Below are 27,440 nucleotides of genomic sequence, written 5' to 3' on the forward strand. Positions count from 1 at the left end.
CATCTCATTTTGGGGAAAAACTCGCAATTTTAGGACCTACTCACATTTTTATATTTCCTATGTGTTTTTTTTTTCATAATCAAATGAGAAAAGAGAATGTATTTAGCCTTCTTTTCTTTCTCTTTTGCTCCTTCTTTCGGTTTTCTAGCCTACCAAACAAAGACTACGAGATATATTTGACATCACTTAATGCACAAATAAATACAATTTAATACGTATATCATTTGTGGGAGTAAATAATTAATGGCGGAATGTTATGTTTGGGTGTGCTTTTCTATTTGAAGGAAAAGAAATATTTATGTGGTTGTTTAAGTCATTTATAGATGCGTGAGTGATCAAATTTCTAAAATAATTTTCCCACAGCATCATCAAACCATGGCAAAGGTAATTGGAAGGTAGTCTCCCACATTTCTTATCATTTGTATTTATGAAACATAAGTATAAATCTTGCTGATTATTTTGGTTCTTCGAATAAAAAAGTGAGTTTATATTAACATTTAACTAGTGTTTGCAATGTTGTGAATTTATGAATGAATTTCAAATGGTATGAGATGAAATGATTAACGAATTTGAATGATAAAATCATAGTTGCTTGAGAAATAAAAAGTTTATACAGGCTATATCATAAGTAAGCCACGAGTTTGAATACAGACATCTTTTTACTAATATTTTGTCTGTTCAAAGGAGCGAGAATACAAATAATGTTTTATTTAATTTGACAAATATAACATGAACCTTATAATATATATATATATATATATATATATATATATATATATATAGATAGAGAGAGAGGTTATAATTATACCCTTTTACTAAGTGTTACACCATTCAATAATTTTATATTAAATATAAATTTTGTAAACCCAACTGTAGATTGAAAGCTCATATCTCTTAGATCATATATACAAAATTTTATATTAATTCAAGATAATTTAATACTTTATTTTTATAAAACAAAATTGACGTAATATATTCATTCCAAAATATACTAAAATATGAACACTTTGATCACCTTCAAGTTGTTGTTCAATTTTAACAAAATTTGATATACACCTATAAAGTGATATGAACTTTGAATGTAACGGTTAAATTTACAAAATTCACATTTAATATAAAGTTATTGAGTGGTGTAACACTTAGTAAAAAGTTACATCAGTGTAATTATAACTCCATCATTCATATATATATATATATATATATATATATATATATATATATATATATATTCATCATCACTACTAGTAACATCATAGACACTAATAAAGTATTTATACAACATTTATTAAATTTAATGTAATATTTTTATTAATAATATTATTAATAAATAAATTTTTGTGCGACATATTTAATTACAAGTGATAGATTCATTAATAATATTTAAACAGAAAAATTAAAAGAAGATATTTTTCAAATTATAGAAAATGTTTTTTTTAAGAAATCAATTTTAAATTTGAGAATAAAATGATATTTACCTCAAAATTAAAATAATGTTGAAACCATTAATATTTCACACCCTTTCAACAACAACTAATTCTATTTTATAAAAGCGGTTGAGCGGTGGTGGAAAATTATTATAATAATGAAACTTTGGGGCACTTGACTAGTATGTATAGGTTGAGAACTCAGAAGTTAACAAGAACAATAGAATATTGCAACAAGAATAGGATATGTTCATGAAAAGAATGTGCGGGAAGAAGATGGGAATTTAGGTGCTCTTTTTCATGCTTCCAAGAAACAACTTGTTACAAAATATTAATTAAAACAAGATTCAGATACGACATGATGATAATCCCATTACACCCCTTTCCATATTTTACTTACAATTAAATGCATACCAATTTTAAACTTGATATCCTACATCCGTAGCTAAATAAATTTATTATTAACAATAAATAGCTATTTGTATAATTAATTTTTTATATAGTCTCCTATCTTAATATTGTGGTTAAATAAACTTATCATTAACAATACTTAATAAGTTACAAAACAAGCTTAAACACCGACTCCAAAACAACCCTTAATCGAGCACTCATTAGAGATCTAACCCTAAAATAATGGCCCCACTCAAATACATCAGTTCAAATTCCAAAACAACCCTTTATCTCATGCTTAAGAAAACTAATTTATTTTTTTATCAAATATATCGCTCGATGTTAAAGTTCCTTTAATTTATTTTTTTTTCAAATAAAAAGACTTCCTAAATCCAAATGTCATCTTTATTATTTAATGTTTATTATCAAAATATTAGAATTAGTTTCTCTCATTATGAATCCTATTTCAATGCCAAATTTTTAATTAAAATATATTAAACACATAGCTCAACCATATTTATTATTTTTATATATAAAAAAAACTATATTTATTATATTGAATTTTTTTTGTTAAAATAAATTCTATTAAACTTAAGAATAAATAAGTCCTTAATAATGTCACTAACTACAATAGGTAAACTGACAAGAGTCTATAGCACCGCTAGACAAATAGATCAATTAAAATGAAGTTGCTCTGATTTAAAAAAAAAAAGTTTTACTATACTATTAATTATGAGTCCATTTGTTTAATTTTTATTTATTTTTACTTTTTTAAGATGCAACTCTTATCTTTTTTTTTTTGTTTTTATCTACTTCTTAAAAAAATCCTATAAATATAAATAGATCCTTAATCGTGGACTTAAAAATACTGGGTGAACATATAAATAAAAAGAAACTGATAGCATCCAAATTCAGAGCAAGTGATGATTTATCATTACAATCATGGAAGAAGCATCGAAGGAGAAGGGTTATGAGATTGTATTGCACGTTACATCCACCAACCCAATATGAAAAATAAATATAAAAAAATATATATATATATTATCGTGAGTCACACAAAAGGTTTAGCGGGCCAAACGACGTCACCGTGGAGTAGGACGTCACGTGGGGATACCAAATCGGCACTTTTCTTTATGTTCCCATTTTTTGACCAATATCATAATCAGACATGGAAATATATATATTAATTGAAATGAAGTGAAGAGAGAGAGAGAAAAAAGAAAGAGATTAATATGTGAATATATATATTATTGAAGATTAATTTGTTAAAGAAGAGCAGTGGTGAAAGAGATTTGTGGTGTTATCTTATTCTTATCCTTCCCGACCCAACTAAACAAAAGACACTTTTCTATTGCAAAATACTATTTGTCTCACTCTCAATCTCCACCACCACCGACTTTCATCTCTTCTTTGTGGAATCGCCTTTTACTTTTTCTGTCAACACATTCTATTCCAATTCCAAAATCTATCACATGCTATCTCCATTCCTATTTCTATCAAACATTCAATTTGTTTATATCACTTATCACCATGCCTATTTTTCAACTATATATACTATTATGAAAGTATCGAGGAAGTGTTTTCATAAAATTATTTATTTAAATAATTGATAAAAGTAAAATGATATAAGAATCATATTTACATGACTTATATATTTTTTTTAAATAAAACTCTAATTCAAATTTATAAAATATGTACAAAATCACATATATGTTTTGTCTGCCAACTATTTCTAAAAAAATGTATTAATGTTGCATTTCTTTAACAGTGAACTGGAAATGTCTGATGAGAAGCACACTAACTGAAAGTGCAAACAAATGTTGTTATGAAAAACTTTTGTGTTACAAAAAACAAAAGCACAACGCACTCAACAATTATTTCCTTATCTTTTCAGATAAAAAAGAAAAATAGAAGTTACAGTAACGGTAGATAAAGCTCCCTCAAGTTGTGACTCGTGAATGTACAAAAACATTAAGTTTTTTCATGATCCCACCGCCTAATCTAAAATGATAATACTGTCATAATTCAAGTGAATGTGATTCTACTTTTGTTTACACTATATGCCAAGGATCATCATCTTCTCTCATTTTACATTTTAATTTAAGGTGACAAGTTATAAAGGGAACGTGAATAATTTAAATTATCCAAGAAGAAAATATTACAATTAACGAGGACATTTCCCCAAATAAAAGAGCATCTAATAAAGGGAACTAATGCACGACTATAGACACCATTCCAAAACAGACCAATCCTAATTAAACCTAAAAAAAAGTAGACATGTCTTCTATTTCCAACGGGGAAAAATTAAACATGTTTCAACTTACAAAGTGAAATATGTGTAACTTGTAGTGTCAAGTTACATATTACAAACATAAGTCTCGGTTACCATAAATGCATGCTAGTTTAACAAATCCAACAAGAAGCCTTATTGTTGAAAATGGAAAAATACCAAAACACATTATGTGCAGATAGACTAACATAAGCATCAATAGCATTTACTTGCTATAGAAGCAGATTCTCATTCCTTATCAAGGTCAAAGCTAAAAGAGGTTTCAATTGTATAAATCTTTAGTCAAAATTTCAAAAACCTGATCCCTTTATGCTGCCACTATATTCAAACAATTAGAAATTCGAGTACAAGATTCATGTTGTGTCCTCCAAAAATATAACACTAACATCCCCCTTCATCCTCCAATGTGATTATTTTGAATTTTCAAAAGTCAAATTGAACTTGCCAATCTAGGTTAGCTAATTATGCAACCAAGAGAAATATCAAAATATTGAACCAGAAGAAAGAATGGATGAGACTAATGCTGTGTTTAATTTCCATTTACAAAAACTGCTTTTAGTTTTCAAAACTTCAGATATAGAAAAATTTATGGCTTACTTAATTACTCATTTTTTTTTGTTGGTTCGTGTCACGGCCGATAGCGACTAATCTCCTCGCTACGTTGGAAGTACCTCAAAGGATGGGATAACTGACCCTAAAATTTAACGCGATTGCATACACAAGGCAGGATTCAAATTCCTGACCTTGCTTAAGCGTGGATCAATCCTTACCGCTGAACCACACGCTTGAGATTCTTAATTACTCATTTTAAAAAGTGGTTTTAATTGTCTAAAATTTTAAAAAATAAAAACCTTGTTTAGTCCTCATGTAATACATTATTACCTTTTTAAAAAATAAAAATATAATAATTTATCTTATGAAAATTGATTGAATTACAATTCTTAAATAATGTAATAATTTTTTCACTTGTAAAAATATTGATGTAAAGAATATATATTTTTTTCTCCTAAAGCTCTTGATGATAACATATTTTAAATGTATTCGTAAGACTTTGTTCATATTACTTTAATCTTTTATTATTAATCTCATTATGCCACCTTTTGAGATTCATCAAAGAAGAAGTATTAAAACAAATTATGCATAGGTAATGTTTCTTTGAGATAAGTTAGCTTTCTCATATTAATTTTTTCTAAGATAATTATTTTACTTATATAAATTAATTTAATAATTTACAAAAAAAATGATTTAAACTTTAATCTTAATTATTTTTCTAAAGATAATTGTAAAAAAACTCATCCCAAATATTGCTGATGTTGGATCTGAGATTGAAACACTAGTTACTACACTAGCCAATGATTTGATTATGGGATGCAATAGCAGGGTCATGTATATGGTAATATCAAATATGGAGGCATACCCATGTGCCTGAAAAGCCCAATGAGAGGCGTTTTGGTGACGGAATGTGCATGCAGACGCAGGCCTTTCGTGTCGGCAGGCAGGGAATCAAAAAGTATTCCATAGTCCATACAATACAACTCTTCTTTAAATAAGTTTCTCGTTAAATAAAATTAGTCTACTCAAAAAGTTTAAATTTACCCATGGACAGACCTAAAAACTTTTTTTAATAAATACTTCTAAAGTAATTTATCAAAATTAAATCAATGGACATGCCTAAAAGCTTAGCGTATGTCTATGTCACATACAAGAAATTGTCACATGATATTATTTTCCTTTTATAAATTATAAAATCCTCGCTATTATGAAAAAAAACTTCAGTTAGAATCATGTATGTTGATAGACAAGCACCCCATTCAACATTGGAATTGGGCCGCTGTAGGCTGTAGCAGAGTTGGATACGGATCGAATTAAGTTTTTAAATACCTAAGCATGAACTTCGTATTAAAATGAATGTACGTGGGGAAATTAATTATAGAAATAATATAAAAAAAACTCGTCGTTAAACTTTGTTTGCAATAGAAGTGAAATAGAGAGACGAAATAGAAATGAAAGATATAGGAAGAAAAAAAAAACAGAGTAAAAAATGCATGGTTTGAATGGATAAAAATTAAAAAAAAAAACTAAAAAAATTCCCTGTTTATTTGGAAGTGAAAAATAGAGTAACAAATAAATATATTTTGTATTTTTACATTAATTGAAGATATAATTTTTTTACTCTATGATCATTTTTCAACAGAATTATTTATTATTTTTAAATTATATTATATATAAAATTTATTTGGCGTTTAAAAAAGAAAAAAAAAGAGATTCAACCTAAATCATTTCGACCCAAATCAGGATTCGGGGCAAGTAAAGAAAGACTCCTATGATTGTGGATCCTACAAAATTTGGTAATTACTAATTAATTTCCTCTTTTCATTTCTGTTCTAACCAAATAAATAAAAATTATAATGCATGTTTGGATATCTGTTTGAAATTACATTAAAAAAGAATAGTATACATTCTAATACCGAAGAAGATCACATATTCGTAGTAATCAGGTCACTGGAGTTAGGAATGAGATTATGGGTTCTAACTTGAAGTGCTTAATGGAAGAAAAAAAAAACTCACATTCGTGAATTATTGGGAAACAGTGCTGAGCCAAGTAAATATTTGTTCTTTCTTATTTTGAATCAATCAGTATTGATTGCTTAACAAAGTGATAATCACAACCAAATTTTATTTGTGCATACCTAGGTAGAATTTTTTTTTAAAAAAATACAAAAATAAATTCCTTACTTTATTTATAAAAGTAAACTCTTTTACTGGAACTAAATTTCGACCCGGCTACAGTGGTCTCCTTTATATATATATATTTTTATAATTTTTAAATTACTAGAAATCATAGTAGTTAGGTTAGAATTCGGTTCAGAAATCGAATTCTAACATATTACATTAAAAAGGTCTATTTTTATAAATAAAACGTGGAGAGATTTATTTTGTAATTTTTTTAAAAAAATTCTAAATCAGTAAAAAAATTGTACCTAGGAAAGTGAAAGCAAGTTTGCAACAATTTAAAAATTGATGTAAATAAAAAGACAGCTGATAAGAATGACAAGACTTTTCTATGATCATCATCATTTGAAAAAAAAAAAACCACACAACTGATGATATCTGACAATGTAACTATTCATTTGATTCAGAACTGAACAGTGAACTGGCGTTAACACATTTGACCGCATGTATGGACATGGACATTCCAATCATAATCTGACCAATAATGCGCTCAAATTTTGGGGTGAGCAACGGGCGGGTTTGGTCGGGTTCGGGTGAAAAATGTTCAATCCGTTGTAAATCGACTTTGGAAAAATGTGACTCATATCCGACCGACTGAGCTTTCGGTTTGAGGCGGTTCGGGTTGCAACGGATTCGGATTTGGGTGGGTGAGTACAATCGGGTTTGAGATTTTTTGTGGACCAAGTTATTTTAACAAAGGTGAAGCTTAAAACGGTAAAAATATATTTTTAAAACAGTGTACAAAAATAGAATGAAGGTAACAATAGATGATGTAAGTAGATTCGTAAATAAAACATTTACAAACTAAAGAAGCAAAAATAAAAGATAACAAAATTCATAGTTGTTACATGCAAAAGAAATCTAAAGTTAGATTACAAAATCTATAAGAAACCACTGTCATACAAGTTGTACTCAAAATGGAGATAGGAAGATGGAAAAGAAAGATAAAGAAAGAAACAAAAAGAAAAATCTAAAAGTAGACTAGTGTATTGAGAAATTGAATGAGGAAGGAGAAGACAAAAGAAATATCTAGGTTATGAGAAAAAGAAGAAAAAAAAGTTACAAATTAATGGCTATATTATACTTGAAATAAAGACTTTTGAGTTTGGACCATTGTTGTTTAGTTATACAAAAATAATAAAAATATAAACTTATCTCATTTTCGGTTGGGTTCGATTTTTAGCGGGTTTAAAAATTTAAAACCGAACCCGCCCAATATAATCCGTATAAAATCAAAATTTTAACCCGATTTACCCGTAAAACCCGCCCGAACCCACCCAAAAGTAATATATTTTATCGGGTTTTTCGAGTTCGGTTCGGGTCTCGGTTTTATGCTCACCCCTACTCAAATTAATGTGCATCATGAGCGACGAAAATAACAGGTCCTTTGACTGCAAGTATATAACATGTTTTTGGTTCAAAATATCACATCATTTTCTCCAGATTTTAACTCATTTTACCTCTTCTGAATGGCTAAACGACCAATTTGGTACAGTTTTAGAAACAAATTATTAAAATGGGATTATTTTGAAACATATTACACCTTTGAGACTATTTTATTGGGTGTCGCTATGGGCCATAGCGACACCCATGACATGTGACAATTTTTTGTCTGATCATAAGCCATGAACGTCATATTAATGGAATCGCTGGAGCTGGTAGAGTCTCAAAACAAGGCGCTATAGGCTATAGCGACTCAATGCGGCTAAACGAAAGTCGCTATAGCCTATCACTACATTTAGATAAATAATAAAAAAAATATATTAATATAAATTTAAAAAAATAAAAAAATATGTGAAGAAAAAACGAATAAAACTAACGTAATATAAGAAAAAAGAAAAAGTAAATATTGTTAAAAAATAATAACTAAAATAACAATAGAAAAATATAAAATTGTGGCGCTATGGGCCATAGATTCTTTGGGGCGCTATGGTTAAAAAATATATGTATTATTTTATAAATATAATATTTGTTTAAAAATTTATTAAAATTTTTTGGATAAAAACGAAAAAAAGAACTGAAAAAAGAAAAAATTTAATTTTTTAAAATTTAGTTACAGAATGTGAAAAAAATTTAAAAAGGAAAAAAAAAAGTTGGGGTGCTATGGGCCATAGATTCTTTGGGGCGCTATGGTCCATAGCAACAATTTTAAAAAATAGATGTATTATTTTATAAATATAAATATTTGTTTAAAAATTTTAAAAAAAAAATTGGATAAAAACGAAAAAAAGAACTGAAATAAGAAAAAATTTAATTTTTAAAAATTAATTATAGAATGTGAAAAAAATTTAAAAAGCAAAAAAAAAAAAGGGCGCTATGGCACATAGATTTTTTGGGGCGCTATGACCCATTGCGTTTCTGGTAGCAGTTGAGAATTTAATGACCCCGTAGCCACGTGTCAATTTACCGCGATTTGAACCAATCGTAATTTGACACGTGGCCTGAAACAGTAAAAAAAAATGGGGCGCTATGGCCCATTGCGTTTCTGGTAGCAGTTGAGAATTTAATGACCCCGTAGCCACGTGTCAATTTACCGCGATTTGAACCAATCGTAATTTGACACGTGGCCTAAAACAGTAACAAAAAAAATTAAATTACCTTTATATAAGAGAGAGCTTTTTACCTTGGTGATGGTCCCCCACTTGTTTCCTTGAAGCCCAGCGATTGCCTCCAAGTTCAGGTAAGTATTTTTTTTGGTTTTTTAATTTAATTTAATTATAAATTATTTTGTTATTTTTAAATATTTTATAACGTATATATATATTATAATTATTATTGCAGGTTATATACTGCAACAGTCTACATCACATATAGCGACATCTACATAAATTATTTAATAAAATTTTTAAAAAACTGAAGTCGCTATGGGCCATAGCTCCAGTTTTAAAAATATATCTAATATTTTTAAATATTAAATTTATTTAGAAATTTATAGAAAAATAACAAATATAAGGGAAAAAAAGGATTGAAATAAAAAAAATGTAAATTTTAAAAAATAAGTAATATAATATAAAAAAATAATTTAAAAACGAAAAAAAAAATAATAATAGGGCGCTATGCTCCACTCAGGCGCTATGGCCCATAGCGCCAATTATAAAAATATAGCTAATATTTTTTAATTATTAAATTTATTTAGAAATTTATAGAAAAATAACGGATAAAAGGGAAAAAAAGGATTGAAATAAGAAAAAAAATGTAAATTTTAAAAAATAAGTAATATAATATAAAAAATAATTTAAAAATGAAAAAAAAAATATTGGGGCGCTATGGCCCATAGCTCCACTCAGGCGCTATGGCCCATAGCGCCAATTATAAAAATATAGCTAATATTTTTTAATTATTAAATTTATTTAGAAATTTTTAGAAAAATAACGGATAAAAGGGAAAAAAAGGATTGAAATAAGAAAAAAAATGTAAATTTTAAAAAATAAGTAATATAATATAAAAAAATAATTTAAAAACGAAAAAAAAAATATTGGGGCGCTATGGCCCATAGCTCCACTCAGGCGCTATGGCCCATAGCGCCAGTTATAAAAATATATCTAATATTTTTAAAATATAATTTTTTTTTACAAATTTATAAAAAAATAACGGGTAAAAGGGAAAAAAAGATTGAAATAAGAAAAAAATGTTAATTTTAAAAAATAAGTAATAAAATGTATAAAATAATTTAAAAACGAAAAAAAAAATTTAAATTGGAGCGCTATGGCCCATAGCTCCACTCAGGCGCTATGGGCCACAACGCCTGTGTTAAAAAAATACATTTTATTTATTTTAAAATTACGTTTTTTTAAAACTTAATTTTCTTTTTATAATTATATAATAAATAGTTCACTTTATTATATTTATTTTACATTATTATTATTATTATTTTTTTATTATTTTTTCTTTACCAGTGTCGCTTTGGGCTACATAATTTTTTTAGGCCAATCAGCTGTGGTGGGCCAGCTGATAGCGACACTGATCCAGCCCAACCAAGCAAAAAAAAAAAAAAGCCACGTGTCATGGGTGTCTGTTGAGATTTCCGTTGAAACACTTTTGTTAATATTTGTAAATTCGTTTAATTCTATCAACGGTCTCAAACACGGCAAGTATACCGGCCGTTCAAGTAGTAAAAATATCGTATCCACAGGGATTAGAAGGTAATATAAGCATTTATTGACTATTCGTGACTAAAGAATAATTCCAATTTCATAGTTTGTGCAGTGAATTCAGAGTTGTGACTATTGGAATGAAAGCTGTAAATAAATATTGTTTTGTGAGTGGAAAAAGTAAGGAATGGTATTGTGGTATTGTGAGGTTGTGGGGGTCAGATTTCACCAAACGTAACACTAATGTATCCTTAATCTCTTGTTGAATTCATTGCTTAGTCAACCCAAGAATTTACTCAAACCTAATCCCTTAGAGAAAGAGCCTAGGTGCGGATATTGAATATCAATCCCTTGAGTACCCAATATCTACACCCGCATTACGGGCTAGGGTTTAAGACTACTAATGGGTCAAGCTCTATCCCTAGATACAATCACCACTAGGCATATGTTTCAGAACTAGTTTCAAAGGTTATTTTCCAATACCCATGGAACCTTAAATCATGCAAAGGGTGATCAATCCAAAGCAAGCATTAAGAATAGAAACAAACACAACAAAGAATAAAATAACATGCGGCGTGTAAGTCTTCGCGCCCGGCTCGGACTCTTCTGTGCACTTTCTGCCTCAGTGTAAGCCCGGCGCAATTTCCTTTTACGCCCGACGCGATGTCTTCCAGAGAGTTTCAAGCACTCTCTGTCTCGACCACACCCGGCGCGTGTATTCTCTCGCCCGGCGCCATGGCTTCCAGACTCTGTTCTTCTCAAGCCCGACGCGAGTCATCTTGCGCCCGACGCAATTTCTTCTCTGCTCCTTAGCCTCTTGGATTCCCAATCCTAAGAATCTTCAATCCTCACTTCTCTAGCTCAATACCTGCAAAAAAATAAGGTGTATTAAGGTATTGTTAGCTAAATTTGGGTTAGTTATATCTGCACACAAAATGAACCAAAAAGAAAACAATTATATTGTAATGGTTCAAAGGATGAGTGAAATTTGTTCAATAAGTCTCATCTAAAAAGAGGTAAAATTGAGACTTAACAGTGTCGCTATGGGCCATAGCGACACCCAATAAAAGAGCCCCAAAGGTGTAAAATGTTTCAAAACAACCCCATTTTGGTAATAAGTTTCTAAAATTGCACTACAATAGTCGTTTAGCCCTTCTGAATCTGTTACGTCCTTTCAAACTTATAGTAGCACTAACTAGCTAGCACTCATTGGAAATTTTTACCTAAATAATATTTTTTAAAAGAAAAATGACACATTTAACACATGTACAAGTTTATTTATTGGACTAGAATTTTTACTATGCATGCTCAGAATTCGGTTCCCGGGAAACTGAATTCTGAGCTTCTATATATATAGATATTTTTTTTTCTCAGAATTCGATTCCCCGGGAACCGAATTCTGAGTTATTATTATTTTTTTTCCGGGTTTGTGGGCCAATCTGGGCAAATGTTGGAAGTGGAATGGCCCGTTCCGAAATTAGAACGGGCCGTTCTGCTTAAACAAACAGAGTATTTTTTTTAAAATTAAAACGGGCCAAGAACGGTCCGTTCCGGAATTAAGTTTTAAAGCAAACGACCCATGAAACAATCGATTTTAAAGAATCATTTGAGTTATTTTTTTTAAGCTGGAACGGGTCGTTCTTGTTTTAGAACGGGCCGTTCCATAATAGAAATTTAAACATTTTTTTGAATCTGGAACGGCCTTGGAACGACCCGTTCCAGAAGACGTTTTTAGGAATTAAAATGTGATTTGGAACGGGCTGTTCTGGTTTTGGAACGGCTCGTTCTGGGCAAACAGTAAAAATGCTGGTTTTCCTATAAATAGGCCCTCTTCCCTTCATTTTTTCCATACGATTTCAGCTCAGTTTCTCTCCTTTATTCCTTCCCTATACTGCTTCTGATTCACCTTCATAGTAAGAAATTCTTTTTTTGGTTCAATTTTCATTAACCAAATATCAAAAATGTTATTTTCATTGGTAGAACGGTAAGTTTAACACTTTCGTTATTTACTTTAAATTTCAATGAACTTGTAACAAATTAGTACTAATTTTGGTAATTATTGCAAGAGACTGAGAATATTATTTGTTCTTACTGTCATTCAATGCCAGAACCTCACTGTTGAGAGTTCCGTTGAAACACTTTTGTTAATATTTGTAAATTCGTTTAATTCTATCAACGGTCTCAAACACGGCAAGTATACCGGCTGTTCAAGTAGTAAAAATATCGTATCCACAGGGATTAGAAGGTAATATAAGCATTTATTGACTATTCGTGACTAAAGAATAATTCCAATTTCATAGTTTGTGCAGTGAATTCAAAGTTGTGACTATTGGAATGAAAGCTGTAAATAAATATTGTTTTGTGAGTGGAAAAGGTAAGGAATGGTATTGTGGTATTGTGAGGTTGTGGGGGTCAGATTTCACCAAACGTAACACTAATGTATCCTTAATCTCTTGTTGAATTCATTGCTTAGTCAACCCATAAGTTTACTCAAACCTAATCCCTTAGAGAAAGAGCCTAGATGCGGATATTGAATATCAATCCCTTGAGTACCCAATATCTACACCCGCATTACGGGCTAGGGTTTAAGACTACTAATGGGTCAAGCTCTATCCCTAGATACAATCACCACTAGGCATATGTTTCAGAACTAGTTTCAAAGGTTATTTTCCAATACCCATGGAACCTTAAATCATGCAAAGGGTGATCAATCCAAAGCAAGCATTAAGAATAGAAACAAACACGACAACGAATAAAACAACATGTATATATATCATTAAAACCGTAAAGATTACAATAGAGTACGTTGGTTACATCTAACCCCACAAAATGGGTGAAACCACTCAACAAAGAGGGCAAATACAAAATAGAGATGGAAGAGGAAGTGAAGAACCGAAGGAAAGATCCGCACACGGACGATCCCAAGCCCTGGGAATCCCTTCCGCAGCTCCTGGAGGCGCCCAATGTGAGAATGGAGAGAAAGATCCCCGAAAATGGCTTCAAATACGAGCCTGGGAGATCAGATTAGGGTTCCGCGCCCGGCGCACAATTCTTCGCGCCCGGCGCAAGTTCTTCCAGAGAAGTCAAGCACTCTCTGTCTCAACACAAGCTCGGCGCAATTCTTTTTGCGCCCGGCTTAATTCCTTTTGCGCCCGGCTTAATTCTTTTTGCGCCCGGCGCAATATAACTGGCAGAGATGAAATACTCTGTTTTTGTCACGCCCAGCGCAGGTTATATTGAGCCCGGCGCAGAACCTCTTCTCTGCTCCTTAGCTTCTTAGGTTTCCAATCCTAAGAGTCTTCAACTTTCCACTCTTCCTCAATACCTGCACAAAAAATGAGGTGGATTAAGGTATTGTTAGATGAATTTGGGTTAGTTATATCTGCACACAAAATGAACCAAAAAGAGAACAATTATATTGCAATGGTTCAAAGGATGAGTGGAATTTGTTCAATAAGTCTCATCCAAAAAGAGGTAAAATTGAGACTTAACAACTCCCCCAAACTTAGAACCTTGCTTGTCCTCAAGCAAAAGGTAATTAATCTAGCAGATAACAAGCAATGCAAGTGAGTCAATTTCTACATCCTAGTTTACTTGTATCTTCTTTTCGCAAGCATGAACCTCAGATGAATTTCCAATCACAATTATTGCAATAGAACATGACAAGGTGCAAACAAAGGTTTCAAAAGAGATCAAAGAGCTGAGAAGAGTAATGACTATCTGTGTAAGCATCCTCATTAGGAAAATGTTTCTCTCTATACACACTAGTGTATCAGGGTGAGTGTTTCTCTCTAGTCTACTACTCACGCCACATAATTCAACTTTGCTCTTCGTTTCCAAATGAAACCAGTGGTAAAACAAATGCAGACACTTATCACAAGGTCTTTATTAGGGCAATCTGGGTCAAGCAGGGTCAAGCGGTAGTAGTTTTATGGTTTTTCAAGGATTGAAGGTGCTATAGCTTAAGAGAGCAAATAAGATTTTACAATGATGTCCCTCTCCATACCCCATTACAACAATTTGGCACATGCCCTTTACCTGATCCAAGCCATTAGCCTTTATGAGATGCATATTTATATTTTTGCATCTTAATATTTTTGTTTTTGTTTTGCTTTGTTTTTTTTTTTTTTTTTTTTTTTTGTAATGGCTGACCACATACTTTCTTCTTCCCAAAATTCCCCATTCTTCAACTCCCCCAAACTTATTTGATGTCATCAGTTTGCTCTCTTAACCAAAGCAAGGGTTATGGTTAATTTTTAATGGTTTGGGACAAGTGGAAGGTGTGGTGTTTAGGCTTAGAAAGGTATGAGTCAAGTGAAGAGTGGGGATGACTTTTTGGCTTAGATGGTTACAAAATAGAGGAGTATGAATGCCTTGATCATATAAGTGCACAACATAAGCAAACCACCAGGGAAACTCAAGCAAAGTCTATCATGCAACTTAAGCGTAGTTCACTCATAAGTGTTTTAGGCTCAAACCTCACCCGGCTATGCATCCACAAACTATCAAGCTCAGCTCAGTTCTATGATCAACATTGAAACCCGTATGCAACTAGTCATGAACTAAAGATCTAATGTGACTTGAAAATGTCTAGGGTACAAGCACTATAAACATCAAGCAAACTACAATCCAGAATCAACCACAAGCAAAGCAAGTATCAACAAGATTAAAAACCATGCTAAAGCAGAATATTCACAAAAAGAACCAACAAAGTAATCACAAAAAAAAACTATATATAAAAACAGTTAAATACTGAAAATAAAAGACAGAAGAATAAATTGCAATAGACAAAGGTAAACTAAGGTAGGCTCCATCTGCTTCCATCTATGGGGTCTGGTCATCATCATCTCCAAGAGCTGCTCCACCATCATCAACTCCATCAATCTCAGCAGCTCCACTCCCCCAAACTTAGGAGCCTGGTCCCCAGGCCAACCAGTATACGCCTGAAAGTCCTGGTAACCAGAAGTGATTGCAGAGTGTACTCATGAAAGAACATGGTGAGCACAAAAATTATACACAGTGATGACCAAGCAAATATAGCAAAAATGGAGAATATCCTTAGACCAAAATTAAGCACAACATGCATGCACACGGATATGAACTATAACAATGCAACATAAAGCACACAAACATACAACATACAACAGAACATAAAGAAACATGATTGAAAACAGATAAATATGGGCTGTCAGGAATGTGGTGCGCCGGGCTTAACACAGATGCGCCGGGCTTAATATCAGTAAAAATCAACGAGGTTTCAAAATCTGATATCGCGCCGGGCGTGCGTTAAACGCGCCCGGCGTGGTGGTTCCAGAGACCAAAAATTGAGTATTAGGCCGGGCGCAAAAGAGTCACGCCCGGCGCATAGTCACTTTAAAAGGTCAATTTGCCCAGGTTTTAAATTAGGATCAGGCCTTATTTCCACCTAGACACAGAATTGCCTCATTCCTCACATTCCAAACAAAATGTACCCTATATTTACCCATTCAAACATGATTCTAACAACTAACACATAACACAAACAACATATACCACAAAACATATAACACAAAACACAACACATAATACAAAACAACACTTATAACACAGAACAACATGCAACAAAAATCTAAAACACAGTTCAGATCTCTGGGTTGCCTCCCAGGAAGCGCTTGTTTACTGTCCCGAGCCTGACAGTGACCAACTTGAAGTGCTCTACTCTCCTTCTCCTCCTGTTGCTCTTGTTCCCCTTTGCCCTGTGTTCAACCTAATGATTGCTCAACAACGGCTCAGAAGGATTGGTCATTCTAATTTGAACAGTACCTTGCATACAAGAGAAAGCTGAAGACTAGAGTACACAAGTTAGCTTCATCAATTCATTGCTAACAAAAAATAACAAAAACAATGAAGGATTAAATCACAAATAGCTATAAATACTAAATCGTCATTCTAATCCCCGGCAACGGCGCCAAAAACTTGTTGAGAGTTCCGTTGAAACACTTTTGTTAATATTTGTAAATTCGTTTAATTCTATCAACGGTCTCAAACACGGCAAGTATACCGGCCGTTCAAGTAGTAAAAATATCGTATCCACAGGGATTAGAAGGTAATATAAGCATTTATTGACTATTCGTGACTAAAGAATAATTCCAATTTCATAGTTTGTGCAGTGAATTCAAAGTTGTGACTATTGGAATGAAAGCTGTAAATAAATATTGTTTTGTGAGTGGAAAAGGTAAGGAATGGTATTGTGGTATTGTGAGGTTGTGGGGGTCAGATTTCACCAAACGTAACACTAATGTATCCTTAATCTCTTGTTGAATTCATTGCTTAGTCAACCCATAAGTTTACTCAAACCTAATCCCTTAGAGAAAGAGCCTAGATGCGGATATTGAATATCAATCCCTTGAGTACCCAATATCTACACCCGCATTACGGGCTAGGGTTTAAGACTACTAATGGGTCAAGCTCTATCCCTAGATACAATCACCACTAGGCATATGTTTCAGAACTAGTTTCAAAGGTTATTTTCCAATACCCATGGAACCTTAAATCATGCAAAGGGTGATCAATCCAAAGCAAGCATTAAGAATAGAAACAAACACAACAACGAATAAAACAACATGTATATATATCATTAAAACCGTAAAGATTACAATAGAGTACGTTGGTTACATCTAACCCCACAAAATGGGTGAAACCACTCAACAAAGAGGGCAAATACAAAATAGAGATGGAAGAGGAAGTGAAGAACCGAAGGAAAGATCCGCACACGGACGATCCCAAGCCCTGAGAATCCCTTCCGCAGCTCCTGGAGGCGCCCAATGTGAGAATGGAGAGAAAGATCCCCGAAAATGGCTTCAAATACGAGTCTGGGAGATCAGATTAGGGTTCCGCGCCCGGCGCACAATTCTTCGCGCCCGGCGCAAGTTCTTCCAGAGAAGTCAAGCACTCTCTGTCTCAACACAAGCTCGGCGCAATTCTTTTTGCGCCCTGCTTAATTCCTTTTGCGCCCGGCTTAATTCTTTTTGCGCCCGGCGCAATATAACTGGCAGAGATGAAATACTCTATTTTTGTCACGCCCAGCGCAGGTTATATTGAGCCCGGCGCAGAACCTCTTCTCTGCTCCTTAGCTTCTTAGGTTTCCAATCCTAAGAGTCTTCAACTTTCCACTCTTCCTCAATACCTGCACAAAAAATGAGGTGGATTAAGGTATTGTTAGATGAATTTGGGTTAGTTATATCTGCACACAAAATGAACCAAAAAGAGAACAATTATATTGCAATGGTTCAAAGGATGAGTGGAATTTGTTCAATAAGTCTCATCCAAAAAGAGGTAAAATTGAGACTTAACACTCACCCTCTAATTTTTCCTATACTAGAGGAAGTTGGTTTTTCTGGGGTTGCAAACCTCAGACATCTGAAAGTGGATCACGCATTAATCACAGCTTTGGTTGAAAGATGGAGACCTGAGACTCATACCTTCCATTTTCCAACTGGAGAGTGCACCATAACACTGGAGGATGTTGCACTTCAACTTGGCCTAAGAATTGATGGTTTACCAGTCATTGACCCAACATTATATGACTAGGAGGAAATGTGCTCCACCTATCTCGGAATCATGTCAGTTAAAGGTGAGTCACTAATTGGCTCTATGATTAAATTAAAGTGGTTAAGAGAAAATATGTTAGAATTACCAGAGGAACCATCTCAAGAACAACTTCATGCACATTGTAGAGCATATATATTAGGTTTAATAGGAGGTGTTTTGATGCCTGACAAAACAAGCAATAAGGTACATCTTATGTATTTACCTTTATTAATAAATCTTACAAGAAAAAGACGATATAGTTGGGGGTCAGCTTGTTTGGCTATGTTATATAGGGAAATGTGTAGAGCTACAAATGTTAGCAGCAAAACAATGAGTGGTTGTGCATCTTTGTTACAGTCTTGGGCATGACATCGCATGCCATATATTGCGCCTATTTCTAGGATACCATCAACATTCCCTCTAGTCTGTAAATGGAGCGGAGGCAGAGTTTTAAACTTTCAAAATGTACCTCATAATGATGTTGTTGGATATAGATCAAGGTTTGATCACATTCAAAATGATCAGGTAACTCTTTAAAATCAAAGTTTTATTATTATTTTTTATTTTCTTTTGTTTAGCATAATATGTTAACTAAAAAAGTTTAATTTTTTTGTAGTTTTTATGGGCGCCATATGCAGTATTGCAAACAGCAATACCGATGCAAGCATATATAGATGCTCTGCTATGGATATCATGTACCTCCATTATTTGTTTTGCAATTGTTGAATGGCACCAATCTGATAGAGTGAAATTGCAATTTCGTCTCTTCCAGGATGTCCCTTCTCCACCGAATAATTTGGATAACCTGCACAACATTGACATGAGGGGAAGACAAGATGAAAATTGGGTTACAAGACATGCTCAATGGATCGACATATGGAACAATAGACGTGAGCACACATTGATGGGTCATCCAATGCAAGGCCCACTGTTTCACACACTAGAATACATGGAATGGTACATGGCCAATTCCATCTATTTTTTATCTGTGCCACGACTACTACAAGATCCAAGGACCCATCAACAACGAAGGACTTCCACAACATTTGAGACTGGTGGAACTTCCATGCGATCGCATGAAGAGACTCGTCAGCATGTATCAAATCGTCACTACGTCGCTCCTGAAGAAAACATAATTGACAGACGACATTCATTTGCAACAACTTCAGAGGATTTTTATACAAATTTGTTTGGAGTAGATTTTAGAACTCCATCTTCAGCACAATCATACATGCGATCTCTTTATCGACCAAAATTCGATAATGAACCTGGAAGTTCTTCAGCACCATTTCAACATCCGGTGGTTGATGATGAACCAAATCCTTATAAGCAACAACCTCCACGGCGTAATCCAGGCCATAATAGACGTCGCCCTCGTTGTGGAACTGGACACCATTACGGAGATTGAAAAATGTATATAAATCACTCTATGTTAATGTTATTGTTTTTTTATTTTAATGTACTATGTGTCTTTATCAATGTAATATTAATTTTAATGTTATGCATTTTTACATTTAATGCACTAATAAGAAGGTTATAAACTATTATAATTATAAGTATTGTAGCGAACACAATATACGATTTCAACACAATATACGATTTCAACACAAACACAACGTAGTATCCGATACTATCACCAAGTAATTAACTTTAATATTACATAACTAAATAAATTTATTACAACTGATTACACCAATAATGATCAATGGTGGCGGGAACTACATCCATGACTAATATTCGGACATGTCTTCCTAGTGTGACTAGGAGTGTGACAATAAGAACAATTTTTTACATGACTATGTTGTTCTCTAATATCCATCTCTGTTCTAATCTTGGTGGACTTTGGTCGACCCTTGGAAGTTCTCTTTAGTTCTGGATTTGGCTACAAAGTTGGACCAGTGTAAGTAGGCCAATAATCTTCATGTCGAAGCTCTCCAAACTGTCATTCGTATACCTTTGCAACTTGTTATAAGGTATATATGGGAGATATGTACCTTTCATAGTCATGATGTGCATGTAAGCATGAAGCAAGTACATGTGAGCAAGGGTTATGAACTTTCTGGAACTTGCCACAATCACACCACAATTCATCAAGCCTTACTGCAAATCTCCCAGCTGGTCGAACTTCTCTGGAATGTTGCGTTTCTTCCACTAGAAATCTACTGGTTGATCTGTCAAAGCTGATAACTCTATGAGTATTTGCCTTAGACTGTGCATTTTGAATAGTTTTATTTGCAATTTCCGAGTAGACATGTCCAACATTAATCATTGCATCCACTTCCCTACCTCTTTGAACGAAAAACTTGTTGCAACGAGTGTATGTGGCCATTACTCAGTGTCTTGTTGGATTTCATTGGAAAACTCTAAAAAGTGAGGAGGTGGGTTGTATATGGCTACTGGTTGTAGTGGTGGATTATTTGGAATTGGGAGGGTTTCTTCATCATCATCTTCATGTGCAGAGATAATTTCGTCTTCGTCCTCGCTAAAAGGATCAAAGACATTTTCTGTTGGGAGACCAACAACAACATGATCTTTAATGTTGGTTTCAACATTGGGTTGAAAAGCAGAAGGTGTAGCTTGCTCAAATGGCTGAGAAGGTATTTGATTAAGGTCCATGATTGGACCAGTTAAAAGCTGTGTGTATGACTCAATGTCGTAGTTGGAGGGGATATCACAAGAAGGGCCAGATGGGTTAGTGTTCTGGTAACTTTGATAAATTTCGTAAGGTGAATGTGAAGGTGAAACTTGTGGTGCATGTGATTCAACTGTAGTAAATGTAGCATATAATTCAATACCTGATTGAAGTTGATTAGAATCGTGAACATTGAAAACTGCCTCAACGTCTTCATCATCCGTCAACTCAACACAAGTATAGTTACTAACCCCTGGGCCAAGTCTAATAGGGTACCGAAAATGTATGCTAGCCACCCTCTCAGAATCTTGTCGATGTAGCTTTGTGTGGATGACTCTTTGAAGCCTTTCTAGAGAAATTCCTCTCTTGATACGAACTAATTTTGTAGATGGAGAGGAGAAGGTGATTCCTTCATTCGGACATTGGTTAATGGAACTATCAGAATGAACAATAACGTAGATTGAAGAAGCCATTTTATGAAAGGTTTAAAGGAAATGAACGTGATTCTAAGAAAGTGATTCAAAAGGGGTAGACGGAAGGAACAAAGGAGAGAAGGTAAGCTGAAATCGTGTGAAAATAATGAAGGGTAGAGAGCCTATTTATAGGAAAACCAGCATTTTTACTGTTTGCCCAGAACGGGCCGTTCCAAAACCAGAATGGCCTGTTCCAATCCACGTTGTAATTCGTAAAAACAACTCCTGAAACGGGCCGTTCTAGATTCAAAAAATTGTTTAAATTTCTATTTTGGAACCGGCTGTTCTAAAATAAAAACGGCCCGTTCCAGGTTAAAAAAAATAACTAATTTTTTTTTTCAAACGGGCCGTTTTAGGGGTCAATTTTTCCGTTAAAATTTAATTCTAGAACGGACCGTTCTTGGCCCGTTTTAATTTAAAAAATAATACTCTGTTTGTTTAAGCAGAACGACCCGTTCTGCTTTCGGAACGGGCCGTTCCACTTCCAACATTTGCCCAAATTGGCCCACAAACCAAAAAAAAAAAAAAAAAAACTCAGAATTCGGTTCCGGGGAACCGAATTCTGAGAAAAAAAAATATAGAAGCTCAGAATTCGGTTTCCCGGGAACCGAATTCTGAGCATGCACAGTAAAAGGTTCTAGTTCAGTAAATAAACTTGTACAGGTGTTAAATGTGTAATTTTAAAAAAAAAAAAATATTATTTAGGTAAAAATTTCGCACTCATTGTTATCGTTATGTCGCTATAGCTCATGGGTTTCCTTTTTTATCCTTGTATGTTGCAAATTTTTATTGGTATCCTTTCTCCTCAACAACCTGTTGTAGTAAACTTAATGGGCAAAGAAAATATAATAGCATTTGTAGTGCACGCCTTGCCTATATTTGAGTAATATAATCTCAATTAGCCAACACGTGTTTGAAACTTCAAAGCCTTAGACCAAGTTATAGGGGGGGTATGCTGCATAAATGAAACATCAAATCCAAGCATTAGTGGTATCTGCAGCTTTCATTTCTGCATGCCATTCGCATCCAAAGACTTGAAGACAAAGAACTTGCATAGAGATGGAGAGAAAGAAAGAGAGAGAAGAATGTTGGTATGTTTGTCCTTGTCATACGCAATTCTTCGATCAAACATCAAATCCGAGCCTTATACTTTGATCATAGCATGATAAACAGACAAGATCATTAATTCCTCCCTCCTAGCGAATAGCCCTTGTCCTTTATGCCCAATTGTTCAACTCCCCCTTCTTCCAACAAAAGGAAAAGGTTAATATATCATAATCATATTCATTACGAATAAAGAAATAAAATATATCATATCCCAACAAAGGCCACAAAAAATATTCCACTAACCCCAAAGCTGAAGAATAGGGCGTTTGGACATGCTGACAAATCATCATTCGACTTTTTATTCCTCCCAACACGTCCTTCCATGGGCTACCTTCCATATTCCCTTGGACTATTGCGCGAGTCATTTTCTGCTTTACCAATGCTTTTGCCTCTTTGTGCCGAAATGCTTATGTAATTCCCCCACATAGCCGCATACACAGGTCACAGGCTAGATTGGCCAATCAACATCTTCTTTTTGGATTATACACCTTAGCAGCCGATTCTCATTTCTTTTTTAATCATTTAAGAATTTTATTGAGGGACTAAAGTCGAATATTTTATTCCAAAACATGATGCCACCACTCTATAAATACTACACACGTAAAGCATTTCATTCCTCCTTAGTCCTTAGAGCTCCTTCTGCTTATAGCCACTATTCTGCATTTTAAAGCCGCAACACAACCAAAGGATATTGCTACACAGAAACTCACAATGAGAAGGAAAATCCGTGACCCCTCTGTGGTTCGCTCTTCCATTGTTCTGCTACAAGAGAGATTTAAACAGTTGCATAGAGCGAAAGAAATGAGGAAGAAGAGAGACTTGCTGAAGATGCTCACTACTGAACCTAAACATTTCAATTCCAAACCCACTACGAGGCAGTTTTTCCACCCTGAACTGATCATGCCATCAAGGTCACCCCCCCATGTTTCTCTTTCTCTGTGGCCAACTTCGCCGCGCATGCAAGAGTACAACAAAAGCACTATTGAGACCCCAATACGCTCCATTGATTGTACACATACACAGTCTCTTCAGGCTTCAATGAAGAACGTATATGATTGGGATTCCGGTTCTGACTCTGGTGTTGATACTTCTCTTCACCTGTAACATTAACATTTACATACTTGTCTAATAAGTAATAATGTAGCTTCATATATAAAAGTTATAACCCCCTCTAATCATGTGTCACACGAAAAGGCGTCATTTCTTGGCACTTTGCTATCAATTAATCAGCATATTATCACTATTTTTTACGATGACTAGCTAGTAGATTCAACGGTTAGGTTAGAAAATAACATGATTTGGAGGGTACGTGTTTCGAAATTTGAGTGAGTCCTTGAATATCTTATATTATATATATCTATGAACCATCTGTGTCGTTTTCTAGGTTGGTTTATAGGTTTCTTTTATTCGGTCTATGATTAGTGTACTTTTTATGCAGCAACAGTGCTTAACATGTTATCAATCTGCTTTGGAACCTGATTTTACAGGGAATCAGTATATATGTAACAAAATTTATGCTTAGTTCCAGTGGGGAACTGGCAATTTTTGTACTAGGGCCATATGATGATGGACATGGCGCAAATGGGGAAACTAATCGCAGATGTGATGCCACAGAAGAAATATAATGCTGACTAAATTAATATAATTAATACGTACATACAAGAACATATATCACTCATCTCAACTAGAAAACGGTTTTCATGCAACCAGGCTTACCAAATTATTATAATAACAGAAGATAACTTTGAAGTTGAACCAATATACAAATTGTCTTTTCTGTGTGTACCGTATCGGTATCACGTATGAGACACACTAACGAAGTCGAACCGAATACACTTACAATAATCATACTAATTAGAACTACTAAGCTAGAGGTAGTCCTTTTTTCCTTCATATTAAGTATTAACATATTTTAGAGAGGATGAGGTTTGTTAATCCAATCTACAATACTTATACAGAGTCAGGGCCAGAAAAAATTGAAAGAAATTCAACTAAAAAATAAATTAAGTAATTAACAAAACGCGGATATTGGTTAGCAAAATGTTTCCTATGTTAAACCCTAAATGGGTTTGCGCAGAGTAATAAGCAATAATTATTCGACATAGGTACGTATTAGGAAATTGAAAATCCTTTCTGATCACATGGGAGCACTAACGGACATAGGTATTAGGATACGTCTTCTACAATATTATGTTATCGAGTCTTAACTATTGTATCAATTCTTTCTTTTATCTTTCAAGTATTATATTATTTTAAAGCAAACATTTGCTGCAACTATTTGTGTTTTATTAAAAAAAAAGAAAAGAAAACCCTCCTTGTGGATCTTTATTCCTAATCCTAATCATTTTTTAAGTTAATCCTTTAGGCAACAAGTGCCCCATTATGGAAATGTGATAAATAATTGAACTAGAGAGGCATTGGGATGAAAGGTCTTGGTAAGAAATCCTCTATTTGGCCAGTGGAGCAGACATAAACAAATGAAAAGAAATAACTTCTTTATTTGCAATTCCTTTAGAGATCCTGACTTCTGCTTTATGGTCTAATAGCTTGCTTGGAAAATTGGTCATCTAGATTCCTCGTTGCAAAAGAAAATATATGCTTGGATTAATGGACCTATTGAACTGTTTGTTCTTCATATCTTGTACAATGAACGTTAGCTAAAAAAGTATCTCAACCAAAACTACAATTACAAAGAAATTGTTTGATCCTACTCGCCACAGAAATATTGATCCCTATAAGTACTTCTGTGAAGGTTCTCTTAATTTACTTTTTGTAGCATATGCAATATTCTACTCTTATTAGGCAAGTTATCGAGGATTTAAAAAAAATCGAAATACCATATTTGGAATGTCCATGTATATCACCTGGATATATGAAAAGTGAAAATTCGGTATGACAAAATCATGGTGATGGAGACATTCTAAAGAAAAGTCAAGTTTCAAACACTTATCGTAACAACGAAGGAATGGTGTGTGAAGAAGTGTCTCTATATTAAGATCTGAGCTTTTCTCTCTCTAACATGAAACTTTATAAAGTGAGTAACGCTTATAAGAATATTATTCAGCCATTACACGAAACATAGTTCAAGGTTAGATAAGAGAAACTCGTGAAGAGAAATGAATTCTCCAATGCTCAAAATTTCGATTGCTCTTTTCCTTTTGACTCTATCTATTCAAGCATTTGGTAAAATCAACATTAATTACCTCTACCAGTTATATGCTCAGTTTTTTTATTTTTATTTATTAAAAAGAAATAATTCATTGTGCCTTATATGTGATCATTGTTATCTAAACTAAACTAAAACCATTAATTTATTTTTGTGTTAGAAGCCAAACTTCTTTACTATCTTATTGCATATCGGAAAATTTCAGGACAATTTGAGGAATGGTGCATAGCAGATGAGCAGACACCAGATGAGGAGTTACGGAGGGCCATGAATTGGGCTTGTGAAAAGGGTGGAGCAGATTGCAGCAAGATACAAGTGAACCAACCTTGTTACCTTCCAAATACCATGAGGGATCATGCCTCTTATGTCTTCAACAATTACTATCAGAGGTACAAGCACAAAGGAGGCTCTTGCTATTTCAATTCTGCTGCAATCACCACTGATCTTGATCCAAGTAAGATCTCTCATAACTCATCTTCAGATATATATAATGTCAAATTATTTAGTATTACATTAAAGCTGTTTCAATGCTTTACAGTTTACCCTTTCATTCATAGTAACAACTATTTATTGTTTTCAGTGGAGAATATACGTCATCTATATTAAAATAAAATAAAATTAATTATTGGACCTTAACAATGTACTTTACTTAATCTCGTTTGTAATATCCATGGTAAATGATAGTATCTCGTATTTTTGTGATTTTGTCCAATGGCAGGTCATGGCTCATGCAAGTATGAGTTACTTCCTTGAATGAAGTTCGAACTTCGAAGTAATTTATCATTAATTTTCTTACATCAAAGACTAGTAAGACCATATTTTGCAGTTGAACAATTTGGAGGGAATAATGGAGTTGGTGCTTCCTTTCTGTTTGTGTCTCTTAAATTCCTTTTTGTCTGAGTTGGTGCTTGATGTGAAAGTGAAACACTACCATGGCGAATAATTCTTTTCGGTTTAACTAATTCAAGTCAAATTAGTGTGTTTGGAAATTATTTGTTAACGTGAATCAACAATTTCTCACAGGATTTTGAGGTAGTAGTTATTCTCCGTAGTTTCTGCATATCTCTTCTTTCTTGTCAATAATTGATTTATCGTATTTTAAAATGTCTATTTCCAAATTAATCTTTTAACAAGTTAAAATAATTATATTTGATTTTATAAAGAACTAACCTTTCAACCCGTGCATTTTGCACGATTTTAATATAAAATATAATTTTATAAAATAATTAATTATTAAAAATATGGACAAAAAGAAAGTAAAAATTACCAAATAACATAGATAAATATATATTAAAAATGTTTCTTTACATGAATTTATTCATGTAGATATATGTTTACCATACACAATATTAATACAAGGCTAAAATAATTTTATTGAAGTTCTCTTACAAAATCTATTGCATATTACTTTGAATATAAATTACATTAATTCAGACAATATAAAGAATTAATGTCCAAAAAATTATAATATATCAATAATTTATTTAAATATTGGAAAACTTAACTCATTTTAATTTAATTACAAACTAGCATTTTAGCATGTGTAATGCATATGATAATTAATT

At 33.2% G+C, this 27,440-nt stretch overlaps 2 protein-coding genes across 2 annotated transcripts; both read left to right on the top strand.

Moving 5' to 3' along the window:
• Positions 1–23,420: 23,420 nt before the first annotated feature.
• Positions 23,421–23,813, top strand: LOC109811391 (uncharacterized). Its single transcript, XM_020375138.1, has one exon. It carries the CDS (start codon positions 23,421–23,423, stop codon positions 23,811–23,813), a length of 393 nt encoding a protein of 130 aa, XP_020230727.1.
• Positions 23,814–25,729: 1,916 nt separating this feature from the next.
• Positions 25,730–26,910, top strand: LOC109811418 (PLASMODESMATA CALLOSE-BINDING PROTEIN 5). The gene is made up of 3 exons (XM_020375174.3): positions 25,730–25,892; positions 26,081–26,329; positions 26,594–26,910. The coding sequence occupies exons 1-3, from the start codon at positions 25,826–25,828 to the stop codon at positions 26,626–26,628; spliced, it is 351 nt and encodes a 116-aa protein (XP_020230763.1). The 5' UTR covers positions 25,730–25,825; the 3' UTR covers positions 26,629–26,910.
• The last annotated feature ends 530 nt before the right edge of the window (positions 26,911–27,440 follow it).

The sequence above is a fragment of the Cajanus cajan genome, chromosome 5 (assembly GCF_000230855.2).
Source record: "Cajanus cajan strain Asha chromosome 5, NIPB_CcT2T_4, whole genome shotgun sequence".
In the NCBI taxonomy this organism is placed as follows: Eukaryota; Viridiplantae; Streptophyta; class Magnoliopsida; order Fabales; family Fabaceae; genus Cajanus; species Cajanus cajan.

Bases quoted from the DNA above. Each gene is read 5' to 3' on its own strand.
- LOC109811418 (XM_020375174.3), top strand. From the start codon at position 25,826: ATGAATTCTCCAATGCTCAAAATTTCGATTGCTCTTTTCCTTTTGACT. The intron at 25,893-26,080 runs GTAAAATCAACA...GGAAAATTTCAG, and splicing joins TCTATCTATTCAAGCATTTG to GACAATTTGAGGAATGGTGC. The intron at 26,330-26,593 runs GTAAGATCTCTC...GTCCAATGGCAG, and splicing joins CACCACTGATCTTGATCCAA to GTCATGGCTCATGCAAGTAT.
- LOC109811391 (XM_020375138.1), top strand. From the start codon at position 23,421: ATGAGAAGGAAAATCCGTGACCCCTCTGTGGTTCGCTCTTCCATTGTT.